The sequence below is a fragment of the Citrus clementina genome, unplaced genomic scaffold, assembly GCF_000493195.1.
Source record: "Citrus clementina cultivar Clemenules unplaced genomic scaffold, Citrus_clementina_v1.0 scaffold_1, whole genome shotgun sequence".
NCBI lineage: Eukaryota > Viridiplantae > Streptophyta > Magnoliopsida > Sapindales > Rutaceae > Citrus > Citrus x clementina.
In genome coordinates this window covers 28,517,574-28,533,595 of record NW_006263303.1, presented here as the reverse complement: position 1 = coordinate 28,533,595, position 16,022 = coordinate 28,517,574, and the positions used below count along the sequence as shown (strand labels likewise).

The following is a 16,022-nucleotide window of genomic DNA, read 5'->3' as shown; positions in this document are numbered from 1 at the left end:
ATCCTTTCACAATCTATTGTTACATGAGGGCAGGCTGTGATGTTGTTTTCGGGCTCTGAGAGGGCCGTTTCATGGCGCGGCAACCCGGGAACTTTCCAGTGTTGCAGCCGTTGGCGGTTCATTCCTCTCTCTGTATGATTTAAGCCTGAATCTGTGCCTCTATTTTTTCTGCGCTTTTTTTTTTTTTGGATAAAAAAAAAAAAACAAAAACAAATTTGCAATACATACATACAAACAATATATATTTTCGTTGATTGTGTTTTGTTTTGATTCAGCGATTGTTTTCGTCGGAGTAAATTAGTTTGTTTCTAATGATGATTTTGGTTGGTACTGAAATTTGGTGAGGATTTGAACCGAAATAAGTTCATAAATTGGCAAAATTTAATCGGGAATTGCTGGCAGAGTTTTATTTAAAACCCAAAATGGACAAATTGTCAATAGATGACATTAAACATGTTACTGTTGAATTTAATTTTTACATGAGAAAGCGTGGTTTCTATTACTCTAATTTCTAAATGGAGCTGAGGATTCTGAAAACTAGTTGCTGTTAATACTCCCTCTTCATATCGACTTGATTTGCCTTTCACAATTCACTTTGGGTTTATAGAACTGCTGCCAATGTTTCCTTTATTATTTAGACGCAAATGCAGTAAACAAGAAACCTTTGTCCTCTCTCATGCACTTGAAAAAATAAAATTGAAGAGGGTAAAAAAAATTTGGAGCACAGACTCAATATAGAGGGGGCCAAGCCCACTTGCGTGTTAGCCTCTGCCTGAGTGGTAATCTACTCGCCGGACAGTGTCAAACAATATAATCTACTCTAGAGGTTAAATTTCACGAGAACTTTTAAAAAACACCCAAAAAAAATCTAAATAATAAGAAAAACATTAATAAGCATTGTAACATAAACGATCAAGCTAAGTTACGAAGCGCTTAATTTTTTTATAGTGGAAGTCCCAAGTTCCGAGTCCCAACTCCCAACCTAAAGACTTTATAGGAACTCGTAGTCATTCTTCATAGTTGGGGTTAGCAATAGCATCACCCCATGTTTTTGTTTGTCTTGTTCTTTGTTTCTGGTTTCCCTTTAGAATGAGGCTTTGCTCTCAGAGAGTGAGAGAGAGATCTCTGATACTCTGATTGCTAAGCGAAGCCAGCGATTTTACCATATCACTTACACTAACAATCTCTCTCTCTCTCTCTCTCAAAATCATGTGATGAGGCTGTGATGATGTTTTTACAAAGTCAAATAAATCAGACAACGAGAAACTTTTACTCCTTATAATGGCGAGGCAGCTTCTGGGTGTCTCTGAAATTGCAGCCATGGTGGTAATGTTTCCATCTTGTCTGATAAAAAATTGAATCTTGAGCCTCCACCCACAAAGAAAAATTGGAACTTTTTTACTGAGTATTGCCAAAATTGGCTATGATCATCTCTATGTGTATGTATGTATGTATATGTATGCGCAAATGATCTTCTTCTGCTGCTTCTCTTTCTTCTGACAATAAATAAATAGACAAATGGCTGTGACGATGTTTTTCAGGCTTTGGATCAGCCCTTGATACTTGAGAGCCCGTTTTATGGCGGGGCGATCCAGAGACTTCTCTGTGTTGCAGCCATTGGTGTCTGAGCCAAGTCTGAATCTGAGCCTCTCTTTCTACTACTAATGTTGTTGTGTGTGTGTGTTTTCCCCCTCTTTTTGGAGTTTCTGGCTTCTTTTTAAATTTTGTACTGGTTTAAGAAGTTTTTCCAATTAAACAAACAACCCCATAAAAAAAAAGGTGCAAATTGCCGGTTTTAGACTATTGTTTTATTTTAAATAAAGGAAGACTAGAGTAAGTAGTTACTGATAATATTTTTGTATTATTATTTAACAAAGAAAGGATTTTCCAAAATTTTCATTAGAAGAGAAGAAAAAAAAAGTTTAATAAAGTTCACATTTTGATGTATTACAAAGTAATCTGCAAATGGCAGGAGTGAATGATTTATAATACTTTTCCAATTTGTGCTTTTTTTTAATTTTCCTCAAATATCTTTATATGAGAGCATTTCAGATATTTTCTTGATTATTTCTGGTTTTCCTCTAAGAATGAGGCTTTGCTGTCTTGCTGTCTCGGATTGCTAAGCGAAGCCAGTGATTTCAGCATGGAATGAGGGCGTGAATGTGATGATTATGTGTTTTCAAAGTCAAACAATCAGCCTCTCTTGGCATAGGCAGCAGCTTCTGGTGGGGGCTGTGAATGCGATCAATAGGCTTTCTATTAGGAGGTGAATTTCATTGTCCCAATACTTATACTAGTGCGTATATATCTCACAGACACAGTAACAAAATAATGATAACCTATTAGTTTAGGGCTCAGGGGAGGGAACAACTTGAACACAGAATTAAACTTTAAAAAAAGTGGGCGAAGAAGAAGTTATTTCAGTGTGTTTTTAGTTTAATTAATGTCCCATGGATAACAAGCAGAAGAGCATGATTGCTGCCAATGTAAGACCAATATTGGCAACATTTGTGGGCACTCCGCCTTGTGGCGCAGGAGCCACAAGACCGCTGCTGCCTGGAGCGGACTGAGAAACGGGGGTCACCGGTGGCAGTGGTGGACGAACAATATCTGCAACAGTCAAGGCTGGGTGATAGATTATATTTGGCCTAGTTTTCGGATCTGTCACATCCAATAGTTCACCAGGTACAACAGGCAGAATTCTGAAATCCTGTTTCTCCACATCGTCTGAACATTTGCTTCCTGCAAGCATGCAAAGCAATATATGTTACATACATGTGTGTGTATATATAATTTAAAGACCATATTTATTTTATTATATAGGCAAATTCTGTATTTTTAATATAAGTTTGAAACAACACTACACTCACTGAAATATTTGCTTGCAGTGGCTGGAAACTCGGTTGTTATACCATCTACACCTACTCCTTGAGCAAAAGTGGCAACCTCTATGAGGGGGTCTGCCAAGTAATCGAATGCAATTGATAAATATTCATTCCTCAGAGCTGAAATATATACTGAGATATTTGCACTGTGCAAATCCCTTAGAATGTTGGTAGCATTTGTAGTAAAGCTTTCGGTTGTTGAAATGACAGAAGTTCTTGTGACCGTTACTGCACTAGCGTACTTCTTGATTTCCTCTACTACTTCCCTTGGTGCTGCACTTACTTCCTTTCTAATGTGCAACACTTTCTTGTAAGCTGGGACATCTTTGAATTTGGACAACACTGAACTGTCATCTGATTGGATCATGACTTGCTGAGTGGATTGCTTGTCAAAGGTGGCATTACTCAGAGCTTTGGTCACTGCATCTACAACACCAAGGCCCTTCTTTGATGCTAGGTAAGCAGCATTCTAATCATGACAAACAAAGATTTAATTTGTTACATTTTAATAATGCTGACGCCCGCGGGATTATGAACTTGTCAATGAGCTAGCAAACGTGTGTGTGTGTGTGTGTACATATGCTCCTTACATTGATGTTGATCAAAACTCCAGAAACTGCCTTGGTCTTTGCGAACTCCAGAAATCCGTCAAGGGTCACAAACTTACCCTTGTTCTTGGCCTCTGGATTTCTTATGATGGGAGGATTAGATTTGTCAAAAGGGCTGGAGATTTGAGCTGAAATAACAAATATTTGGCGCTATTAAGTCAGAGGACTAGGTGATTATTTCTCAATTACTCAAGCTAGCTAACTTGTAAGAGAAGAAGTTTACGCTTTAAGGATTGAATCTCAGTCCATGTGAGATCAAATGAAAAGATTCCTCTTTCCTTTTGAATTTCAGGAACACTGGTTGCTTTAGACATGAAAACTGTTGCTGCAGTTGTTTTTCCTATGAGGTCTGGTGATTCCAAACAGAAAGCAACGCCTTCCTTGGACATTTGGACAGTGCAATCAATTATGTCAGCTCCATCATCTACTGCTTGCTGATAAGCAAGATCAGTGCAGCCGGCATAAACCCCACTTGCTCCATTATGAGTTATGATCAAAGGTCTATCTGCAAAAAGTATAGAATTATATTATTTATCCTCTTCACTTTCTATTAATTTCTATCAATTTTAGTTGATGTCATAATATGGATGTCACAATAAGCTTTAATTAGATAACAATAGGACTAGCTAGTGTTTTACCTTTCCTTGTTTCGTTGAGGTTGGTAAGTGCAAAGCACACTGCATCCATTAGGGGGAAAAAAAAATTAAAATCAGTTGGAGCCTAGGTTTAGATTGCAGCAGTTGTATTCTTCTTGTTCTAATGGCTCAAATTTGGTTTCTTTGGCTATAGACAATGAAAAGTATATCAATCTCACCGATGGCTTCTGTTGCTGTAGTAGGAAAGTCTGTGATAAATCCATCAACAGCGAACTGGGAATTGTCAATGAACGTGAGGTACTCAGCTTCGGGCTCAAAGTTATAACTATAGCTTGAATAAATATCATTTGCAAAACCAGAAGCATATACTTGTAGTCCTGCATTATGAGCATCGGTCACAAGAGTAGTTGCCGGCTCCAAATATCTGGTTTTATTGTTAACGGGAATTATGTAGCTTTTGGGGACAACAATGCCTGATGCAAATGATTTGATTGCTGTAAGATTCTTGAGAATAGAACCGTAGGTTTGATTCGTTGTAGGTTCAACTGCATTAGGTTCTAGGACCATGAAGACAAGCATTGTGGTGTTGTGGTCCACCTTCCTACCCATAGTCTTCAAGAAACCAATCTCAGGAGATGAAATGTAATACACGTTACTAATTAATTTCTGAAGATATTCTGTGATATACTTTGCAGCACTGATATTGTGTTGCGAATAAAACAGGTCATACTGCAAAAAGAGAGCAAGCAAATAAGTGAAACTAAATATTCCCTTTTTTTTCTGGAAAATTGAAAAACAGGAGTGTTTAGTATAGGGTGAAAAGTTAAATAACTGGAACATTCAGCCAAAGGTTGCTGACTCCATCATAATTTACGATCGTGTCTGGAGTGGGGATTGGCTGCGTATTATCAAATGCTTCTGATCGGGTGTACACATTCTGAACCACTGCAAAGAAAGAGTGGTACTCCACTCATGAGTCTCAAATGATAATTAAGTATGAATTAATTTGCCATTAGCATTATTTAATCTTTTTGGTGACTTACGATATAACTGCCCTAACTGTTCGAGGGTGTAGTCCACAGAGAACCAGCCTCTGACGTTATTTCCATTAATATTTTTGGTCGTTTGTTGATCCTTAAACGCGCCATTTATGGTTGTAATATTGTTAAGCCTGACATCAGAGAGGCAAACTCCCAGTCCATCCTTTGAAAACTGAAGGTTGCATAGCATTATCGCATTGGACAAACAATTTGACTTTGCCATTATATACGCCAAAGAACTCGATTCCGGGAATACCCCCGACGACCCCCCACGAGCTATCACAACAGGCTCAGATCCTGCATGCACCCAACTCCAAATTGGGAAAGGAAAAAAAACACATCTGCGAATGCAACAATGATAAACACAAGGTCATGTATTCTTTTTACCGTTTAGAGTTAGCCAGTTCTTTGGAGGAGGGATATACTGTTGTGCTGGAACGGGATCCCCAGCCGGTGCTGGGCCGGTATCCCTACGATTCTGTGCTACACTTGCACGGATCAACAGGAAAACTATAACCAGCTGCTTCATCATCATCATCATCTTCTTCTTCTTCTTCGTCTTCTGATTAATCCTGATTATGATCAAAGCACGTGAAAAACAGCATTATGGAAGTGTTTCCATTCTTGAATATGCTGCTGATACATGCATATACAAATGTGAACAGATTAATGAGGTTACCTTCATTTTTTTCTTTTGGTGGGGGGGGGGGGGGGGGGGGGGGGTTAATTAGGACTCGCAACTCTTTGTACGGAAAAATTACTTTTCGAACGATTAATATCTTTCTTTCCTTCTTTTTTCTTTAATTGTCTTTTAGCAACTTTCAATACAAAGAATATGGGTTCCTAATATTGGATGAATAAAAATATTATGGAAGAAAAAAAAATGAAAATTAGATAAAATCCTGAAAGAACTTACTTGAAACTTTGACAATTTAATTATCAACACAACATTCCCTACCCAGTTTCGCAGAAAGGTTGGCAAATAAACTTTCTAGGGAATGTGATGGAGAAGAAAATAAAGAAAGAGGAAAAAAAAGGAGAAAGAGAGAGAATTGATTAAGCAGGGGAAATTTCTCTGTCTAATGTAACTCCTGCCTTACATTTCACGCATTAATAGCTTTGGACAATGCATGGGCAGTTTCTTTGTTTAGGGAAATTTTGTTTCTCCTGTTTACTAAATTTGGCTCCTCTTTTCCCCCTTCCTTGTTCCTTCGTGTGTTTCCCGCGGGAAAAAAAATCATATTTTACAGCCCAAACACAAATAACGGTTTAACGGGTTTTTCAAACTGCACCTTCAATCTGAACCTGTATTCAATTTGATCTTGCCCCTTTTCTTTTCCGTTTTCTTTTTTCTTTTTCTTTTTTCCCTCTCTTCAAAGAATTGTAATTATATGACGTCTGTTTATTTGTAAAAGAATTTGAAGGAAGAAAAGAAAAGAAAAAAGAACAGATCACCGGCCTTAATTATCTTATTAACCTCCTAAGAAAACTTTTAATTAACTTAAAACCGTGGCATTTATAACGTCTAACATTAATTAGTATTATTAATATGGTGTTTTTTAAGTTATTGCTTCACTCTGGTAACACAGCAATGCTAAAACAAAAATATTAAAAGAATAAAGATTGGATGATTCCACGCCATTGACATCAGGTGGTTATTACAAGTTGACAGTTGATTAGTTAGTTTTAACACGACCCCGTAAAAGTTTACCTATTACAATTTTTGAATCTCATAATCTCATGAGTCGTGTCATGAATCAAATTCAAACATGTGGTTAATTAGTAAAGGATCGTCTATGAATGAGTCATTTAATTTGACTATCTGTAGTCTTCTTTTTGGATTTTCAGGCTTACTTTTTGGTGTTTGCTAACAGCAAGTCAATCTTTCGCGCCCTCATATCTATACGGATGGCATGTCGTGGATGAAGAACGAATGAATACTCACTCTCAGCTGGCCCTCCGTCTCTGCCACTGAATATAGAATCGGAATGTGAAAGATTTGTGCTTCTTTTTTTTATTTATTTAAATATCAATATTTGATGCACAAGTTGTTCCAATGAATAACAACAACTTGAATGAATGCATCTGCATATTTATTCTGGCATCTGATCAGGTTGAATTAATGACTTGACTGATTCCATTTTATCATCTAAAACTATTTCACCGCTATAATTAATTATGAGCAAAAGATCCCCCAATTTTTAAAATAACTTTTGAAAATTTGAATATAAATATGCTATTTTGTTACTAATTTTTCGTTTTATTTTTGCATAATAGATATGGCTTCTTGAGATCTAGATGAGTTTCATGAAAAATATAATTAAAGAGAGGCACCAACAATATTAGACCATGGTTAGGTGGCATTTTTTCTTTTGTTTGAAATATGATAGATTTGAATTTAATTGAATTCTAAATAAGTATGAATGTAAATGTCTGAAGACATCTTTAATTTTCTTTTCAGGATGACTAAATATAAGAGTTAAGTTATTTGTCTCATAAGAAGAAAAAAAATCTGAATTATGATTTTTTTTTTATGTCCCTATAAGTATTATTATATATTTGATAAGTTAAAAGTTGTAAGCAAATTAAAATCATTTTATTATTAAGTATAACATATCTTTTTTTTTAATTATATACAATGTTACAAGTAAAAAAAATTATAATGTTAATTACATTATTTGTGTGTATTATATGATTTTTTTTTTTTTTGGTTAATCACACAAGTTAACATAGATTCAATTAAAAATTTCAAGTAAAATAGCATTTTACAAATATCATTAATTGTAAAAATTTAAAAATTTAATGAATAAAAAGAACAGTTGCATCCTAACATATTATTTTTCATTAAAAGTTTTGTTCAAAATGATAGCTATAAACAAAAGAGCTCGAGATGAGCACAAAGTAAAGTTAAAAAATGCAGCTTTTATGGAATAAGCATATTCAATCATGTAAAATCCACACAACCAAATGGCAATTGGAAGTACTAAAATAGAAATAAGTTTTATTTGATTGCAAATAAGCCTATTAAAAAGGGGTATTTTTGGAGAGATTATAGTTGATTTTTATTTAGACTTCTTTTAATTCAAATAGAAATCAAGATATTTAATTTTTTTTTCTATTAAGAGGTATATGTTTGAAATTAAAAACAAACAAGCAAACTTAAAAAATGTCTGAAAATTCATGATTTTCATACTTTAGTCATTTTTCAAACAAACTCAAATTGAAGAAGGTATATATTTGTGTATTTTTAAAATGTTGAAAATTTCTTTATGTACTTCGTTTGGTATAACTTTTTTTGAAGAACTTATTTAAATAAAGCTTATATTAAAAATATTTTCGTTGTTTGAGTTATTAATGAGAATGTTTATTAAATATTAGAAAATTATTTTAATAGACAAATTTTTTAAAAGTTATTTTATGAAATTAATTAAATAAATTAAGGGTATTTACTCTTAACTACTTCCAAAAATAAAAAAATTTGAGCTTTTAGTAGTGGAAATAAAAATAATTTTACTGAAAATTATCAATCGTATACCCTTAGTTTACTATGTTATCAAATTTACTATAATATTTTCAGGGTATATCAGTCGTCTACCCTAAGTTAACAAAATGTATTTGTCGTCCACTAAACTGTTAGTTACTGTTTAAATATGATGACCTCAGAAGGGTAATTTGGTTTTTTTTATATGATACAAGTGATAATTTTAAGGTATATAAGTGACAATAAGATATTTTAAAGTATACAAGTGATAATTTTTAAGGGTAAAATTGTCAATTCACTATAGTTCAATTAACTTTCAAATGGCAACTAACAGTTTAGTGGTCGCCATATAACTTTTGTCAAATTAGGGTGGACGATTGATACACTCTTAAAGTGTTGTAGTATTTTTTTATTAAAACGTAAATTTAAGATATACGAATAATAATTTCTCTAATTTTAATTCTTAAATATTTTATTCAAAATACAACCAAGCAATATTAAAAATTTATAAAATTAGACAAGTACTTTTAGCAATTGAGTAAGTCATACTAAATATGTAATAAAATAAATCCTAAAAGTTTAGGGCTCATTTTCGCTTTTTTTGAATTACAGCAATTCAGTAGTTCTTCAAGTGGTAGGGGTCGTGGGAAAATGAATCAATAGAAGTAAACAAAAATAAACTACAAATTTTCTATATGATGCGTTAACCGACTGGGAAGTTAATTGAGGACTCTTACTACTATGAAAAAAAAAAGAAACGGCTCATAGATCCCTTCCAATTCCAAACAACCCACTAACACACAAATCCGAACTTGACCATCCAATGGACGCCACGTATCCGGTTGCAGTATATCCTCACTACTTCACCCACACTCAATTCCTCTGTCCACATAAACCGAATCTGCTTTCACTTCGTTCATCATTACTATGTGTCTCCTATCCGAATAATCAAAGCTCGATCAAAAAAAACATAAAAACAATTTTTATTTTTTTCTCTTTTCAAAAAACCAAACGACGCCGAATCAGACGAACCGAACAACTTTCACAGCAGGAGGAGGATGAAGATCACGGCGTTACTGGTTTTGAAGTGCAACCCGGACGGATCGGATCCGGTTGTGTTAGCGACCGCCATGGACGTTAGCCATTTCGGTTACTTTCAACGATCCAGCGTTAAGGAGTTCATCCTCTTCGTCGCTCGCACTGTCGGTAAACGGACTCCGCCCGGCCAGCGCCAGTCCGTCCAACACGAAGGTTCGATTTTCAATTTCAGATTACAATCGGTTTCCCTTTTTTTTTTTTTATTGTCGTTTTAAGCTTGAATCTGTGTTCTTAGTATTTGTGTCTTACAATTGTGAAAGTTGATCACTTTAGGATCAATGAACGATTTGATGATTCTGAAGCTGTTAATTTTTAGATTATAAATCGATGATTTTGTTGATCGTGTCTTGTTTTTGGATCATTTTGAGCTTGAATCGTGCCGCTTATTTTTTTTTTTTCTGAACTATGTGAAAATCGGTTTATTTTTTTAATAAATAAGTGAATAAATTGACGATTTTGCAAATTATGTAGAGTACAAGGTGCATTCTTATAACAGGAATGGACTTTGCGCAATGGGATTCATGGATGATCATTATCCAGTGCGAAGCTCATTCTCTCTTCTCAACCAGGTATGATTTAATAAACACACGTCAACTTCAATTGTCTTAGGCTTAGACCTTTCGAAGAAATCAATTACTAAATAAGCTTTTGGCAGTAAGTTTTGGAGAAGAGGCTGACAGTAAGATGCACTCCTTGTGTTTTTCTGGTCTCAACAAGTATTTTATCTATTTTTGCCTAACACCACTGAAGGTCAATTTTTTTTTTTTTAAATTGTTATAAAAAAAGTCCTTTTATTTTTATTTTTAAATGTAGGTTAGGATGCTTGTTGCTTTTCTTTTTCTTTTAAGTCATTGGTGATCTGGACTGTATCCATCATTGTTTTTCACTGTTGAAATGTTTGAGCTAGTTAGATCATTGCAGTTAAAGTTTGATACATGAAAGAAAAAGGATGTGATTATGATGGGTTGAGATTCAAAGGGATTATGAAACTTTTTTGTTTCAGGTAGTGAATATGTGTATGGTTACTCCTGCTTGCTTGGCATATTTTACAGTGTGTGTGTTTGTGTGTGTATATATATTTTGGGCAGGTGCTAGATGAGTATCAGAAAAATTTTGGTGAATCATGGAGGACTGCACAGGCAGACAACATGCAACCGTGGCCTTATCTAAATGAAGCTTTGAACAAATATCAGGTATTTCTGATTTCTTTCTCAGAATCTTGGCTACAGGTTTGAGATAATTACTAATTGCTAGCCCTCACAATGATCATGATCTATAACTTTGCAGGACCCAGCGGAGGCTGATAAGCTGTTGAAAATTCAGAGGGAATTGGATGAAACAAAGATTATCCTTGTGAGTATTTGGTTATGGCTACAGTAGTTTATGTATTAGATTTGTGTATGGTTTTACTTGTTGTTTGTAGTTGGACTTCATCCATGGGAATTACATATTAATTTTCTTGAGCTGTGTATGCTTTCACTATGCCACAATCTGAGTTTTCTCCATTATTTGCTATGGAACCTTCAATTTGAAATTTTAGGTTTTTCTTACTAAATCGTTGTTGGTTTTGAGTTGGCTTCTGATTTCTAATATGCTTCTAATCAGATTCTCTATCTTTCTCTCTTCTCCGTGTTTATGAACAATTTGTTGTTTGTTTCAGCATAAAACTATCGATAGTGTACTTGCACGGGGTGAAAAGCTGGACAGTTTAGTTGAGAAGAGTTCAGATCTCAGTGCAGCTTCGCAGGTACCGAAAACAGGAATTTCATATTGCCTTCATTCATTGGCCAATATGCATTTATAGCACATATCGTATGTGCATAGACTCAAATGTTATCTACTTTCCGAGCATGTAATTATGCTAGTCGGGTTCATTTTTTGTTATTCAGTGGCTTGGCTGTTGTGGATAAATGTGGTTTGAAAGCCTTTTGAATTCTGAGAGGATATTGGATCATTTTATTAACATGTCTCACTACGAGGCTATGGAATGAAGAAGTCATGTGTGGCATTCAGGACTTGTATTATTGTGCAATAAGTGCCATTGCATATCTTTCCAACTAGTTGACTGCTAGAGAATAGAGGAATTATTGCCCCTTAATACGCTTGTTCCAGACTTAGTTTTAGTTTCCGACAGCTATATACATGCTCAGTAGGCTATTAATCAGATTGAAATGATGAAAATTGATCGTTTGAGTTTTATTGAAAGATTCAACATTTTCTTTGAATGTTCATGCTTCATTTGGAACTGTTAATATACTTGATATGTAAAGTTTGATTCGATGAATATTGTAGTGTTGATTGTTAACAATTATTTTTGGAGTAGTTGATTAGAAAAAAGAAGAAAATGATGGTGAAGTTCCATTGCAAGTTCATTTATGATTGTTTAACAGATTTTCATGGATATTTACCATTTTGATTGTGTCATGCTCTGTCTGCTTACTAAACCAGACCTGAGAATTCAGTTAGTGTCTATCCGACTTTGGAAGCCCCGCTGACACAAACCCCATTGTTTTTGTTGAAACAGATGTTCTACAAGCAGGCAAAGAAAACTAATCAATGTTGTACCATACTGTAAGAGCATTCGAGGCAAGCAGTTCTCCTGTAATGGCACTCATTTGTTTTAGTGTTGAAGCTGATGGATTACAGAAATGGTGATTATTATATGTGTATATCATATATCAATTGTTTGGTTGGAAGAATTGTGGTTTTTTCATCCTCTGGTTCTGTGTTATGGATGATCAAAAAGATATGAAAACAGCTGTTGGCGAACATTCCCTCCCCCTCCCCCCCACCCCCAAAATTTTCAGTACTTATACGCTTCCCCATTGACATTTGTGTTATTCACTTGTTCTTAATATTTGTACATTTGTGTTTCACTTGTCCTTCGAAGCTCGATTAGTCACTTTGCATAGTTATTTAATTTTAGGGCAAAACTAAATCAATGGGCAGTGGTAAACCTTGAAATTTCCTAGGCTCTTAACAATTAAATTAAATTGTTGGGGGTGCTCTTGAATATTGTTTCGCTTGTTCCTTCAAAGTGAAGCTATTCCGTTACTATGGTATGTATGAACAATCTCCTTAGTTTTGGAATTCAGGTTTCAGAAAATTTGCGAATAAAAGAAAAGAAAAGAAAAGAAAAGAGGAAGAAATAAAGATGAATTAATGGAAATTTTTTTATCTTCTTAATAAAAATTAAGATAAATTAATATCTAAAAGAATAAAAAAATTATTCTTTTGGGTAGTCAAATGAAATTAATCCATAAATCCAAGGATGGATGGTAGGCCTTTGACTAGCTTACAGAATCTGTAAGCTACAGACTGCAGCATCAGCCGTTGGATGTGGTTGGATGTGGAGTGAGAAACTAAACAATAGACAATCGGATGGTGGGATGACGGGAAATGTTTGTTACAGAATCTGTACCATAGACAGGTCTCGTATGGTAATATGCCAAGGGAAGAAGATTCAAGATTTCCAGCGATGGTCACATCACAATCCAAAGCCTCACAAGAAATAATTAACATAAGCATAATAAGGGTACAGAGCAAGCAAGATAAGGTCAAAAGTGGACCCCTCCACCATCGTTTGATCCTTGGATTCCAAACTAAAGCTGAATAATCCATTATTGAGACTCGACTGCACTATTCCATCAAATACTTCACACAAAGAAAGTAAGAAACTAATAAGAAACAAAAATTTCAATCTTCATAGCTCAATAACCTCACACCAACAACACACACGGTTCTTTACAAAACAAAACACAAAACGCAGAAGAAAGTAACATAGATTACATTACTAAGATTATGAAGCTTCTGGTTTTAACCCTTTTATTGTATATTATACTTGAAAGGTGAAATCCCAGATTATGCTTAATTTAATTTACATGGTTATTTCCCGAAAATGGATTTGATCCACCAAATGCCTTTGGTGTCCTGGGGGCTTTCTTCTGCCTCTGGTGGGTTATCACTCTGTGGTGTTCTGTGCAGTTTGCTCACATCATACCCTTCACTTGTAGCCTTCTCCACTAGCTGATTGTAGATCGCTTCATCCATATGAGGCTCCCTGCATAAAATCTTCCCACACCAACACAACAATTTGTTAACAAGAACCAACCCATAAAGAATAAAAATCAAATTTTCAACAAACAATAACATCGGGTAGTTGACGAAAAAGAACATTATTAAATGTGTACTTTATGCAATAAAGTTTAGTTCCTAGCATCAAAATTTCACCTTTCGCACAAAAATTGCTCTTTAAAAAAAATTGAGCAAGTAAAATGGTAAAAAAAAAAACAAAAACAAAAACCCAATTAAAAAACCATGATCAAAATGCCAAATCCTTTTCTAAGTAAAGGATAGAGAAGGATCAAAGGGACATACCCAGAGATATTTCCTGGTAGGCTCACCAATCAAAGCATACTGATAATTATCATCAATATACAAAACCCAGTAGTTGCCAACAACAGGGATGATGGGGAAAAAGGGTGGCACATAAAACTTGACCTTCAACTTGGCCTCATCGCTCTTAGGATCAGCCTTGTAAGCAGTGCCTTCGATGGACCCTCTTTTGCCATCACTCCATGTCTCATTCCGCACATGCACTGTCCCATCTTCATTCAAAGTGTAAGTAGCCCTCGTATCCGCTCCATTCTTGGGCTGATTCCTTGATGGAAATGAAGCTATCTCATACCATCTCCCCATGTAACGCTTTATGTCAAGACCCCTCACCACTTCCATCTCTTTCTTGGAGGCCATTTTTTTTGCTGACAAAGTTTCAATCTGCTTTTCGGAATAACAGAGCTTGGGTTTATCAGAATGAGTACTAGCTCCTGTTGTTGTTGTTGTTGTTGTTGTTGCTGCTGCTGCTGCTGCCTCCGCTGCCGTTTAAACGTGTTACTTGATAAGGTATATAGAGATTTTGGGGGTGACGTGGAGGGGTAACGGCCTTACATGTGTGAAGTGTGACTGGATGAAAATGCCATTTGAATAATGGGACTTTCTAGACAAAACTTGGACTTGCGGTTGTCATTTTTTGGGGGAAACATTTTATAGCTTGGTGAAGAAGTAAAAGGAAAGCAAATCCAAGCAGCAACCGAAATGTGGCGACTTCAAATTCAATTGTCATGCAAACCAAAACAGAAGGTGTGAAGAAAGATGTAGAGAAGAATCCAAAGGAGTCAATTTCAGCCAATCTTCATATAAATCGCATTTGCATGTGTTTAACATTTATTGACACATCGATCTTTCTTTTCTTTTCTTTTCTTTTTGTTAAACTTTTGGGACAGAAGATGCATTAATATCATTGACTCAAGGTCTAATTATTTTTGCATCCATGAAATAAGTAGTTTTAAATATTTTTACATAAATATTTATGCATCGATAGTGTGCCAAAATCTTTGATCATTCTTGGCCTATGCTTGCTTCAGGAATCTGCTGCAGAGAACCCAAGTCTCTTGTTTCCTCTCATTCTCTCCAGCGCACTCTCTTTTGAATCATGGTCATGCTACGTCGCAAAATCTATTTTTTTTTTTCTTTAACAGCTGATATTACATTACATAATTTATATTATACAATCAGATAAATTGATAACAATCCGTAATATTTACAATCAATCAAATAATTGAGATTGTGATTTTATATTAAATTTTATAAAATACTTGTCTAACGAAATAACTCTCATAAATATTCAAGGATATATGTTTTACTCACATTTTACAAAGAATAAAGACTACAAATTAACTTCACTTAATCATACTTAATTGAGATAGAAATAGAGTCCATGATGACTTGAACCGCTATTCTCATGATCCACCACTTGGCCCTTAGTCCATTGCAAAATCTAGTTACATTATTAGAATTGAGAATGATTGGCGGATGAATATTATATCCATAACATGAGATGTCACACTTAATAAATACTATTGAGTCATGTTGTTTTGCGATAACGTGATTTGTAGATAAAGTAAAATGTCACAGATGTAATAAGAAACGTGACAGAAAAACTCTTGATACATAAATTTAATAACTTATAATAAAAAAAATCAATCGAGACTAATATTGCAAATTCACTCTCACTAACGAGGCTGAAAATGTTTCTATAGTTATGTCTTGAGTAATGGATATCCAAGCCTCTTTTGGCCTGATTCTCTCAATAATATCTCAGGCATCGTAATGCAAAAGATTTTTATAATTATCTAGTGTCCCCATTTGAGAAAGACATATCGTAAAGGTCAGTCAAGCCTGTTGATTCCGATTTCCACAAGAGTAACAGAGACCTCACTCTTGCAGCCTGTCATCAATCACTTTTGACACACACA

General features: G+C 34.9%; 3 protein-coding genes across 3 annotated transcripts; 1 reads left to right on the top strand and 2 right to left on the bottom strand.

The window, feature by feature from the left end:
- Positions 1 to 2,422: 2,422 nt before the first annotated feature.
- LOC112095509 (glycerophosphodiester phosphodiesterase GDPDL7) lies at positions 2,423 to 5,707 on the bottom strand. Its single transcript, XM_024177541.1, has 9 exons — positions 5,517 to 5,707; positions 5,133 to 5,426; positions 4,922 to 5,034; positions 4,308 to 4,818; positions 4,132 to 4,170; positions 3,717 to 3,998; positions 3,476 to 3,621; positions 2,871 to 3,354; positions 2,423 to 2,742 (listed from the first exon to the last, which is right to left on the bottom strand). The coding sequence occupies exons 1-9, from the start codon at positions 5,668 to 5,670 to the stop codon at positions 2,441 to 2,443; spliced, it is 2,325 nt and encodes a 774-aa protein (XP_024033309.1). The 5' UTR covers positions 5,671 to 5,707; the 3' UTR covers positions 2,423 to 2,440.
- Positions 5,708 to 9,515: 3,808 nt separating this feature from the next.
- Positions 9,516 to 12,548, top strand: LOC18054246 (VAMP-like protein YKT61). The gene is made up of 6 exons (XM_006453584.2): positions 9,516 to 9,861; positions 10,180 to 10,277; positions 10,797 to 10,901; positions 10,996 to 11,061; positions 11,369 to 11,455; positions 12,233 to 12,548. Exons 1-6 carry the CDS (start codon positions 9,669 to 9,671, stop codon positions 12,281 to 12,283), a joined length of 600 nt encoding a protein of 199 aa, XP_006453647.1. The 5' UTR covers positions 9,516 to 9,668; the 3' UTR covers positions 12,284 to 12,548.
- An 841-nt stretch (positions 12,549 to 13,389) lies between these two features.
- Positions 13,390 to 14,804, bottom strand: LOC18054245 (temperature-induced lipocalin-1). Its single transcript, XM_006453583.2, has 2 exons — positions 14,086 to 14,804; positions 13,390 to 13,779 (listed from the first exon to the last, which is right to left on the bottom strand). The coding sequence occupies exons 1-2, from the start codon at positions 14,458 to 14,460 to the stop codon at positions 13,594 to 13,596; spliced, it is 561 nt and encodes a 186-aa protein (XP_006453646.1). The 5' UTR covers positions 14,461 to 14,804; the 3' UTR covers positions 13,390 to 13,593.
- Positions 14,805 to 16,022: the final 1,218 nt, after the last annotated feature.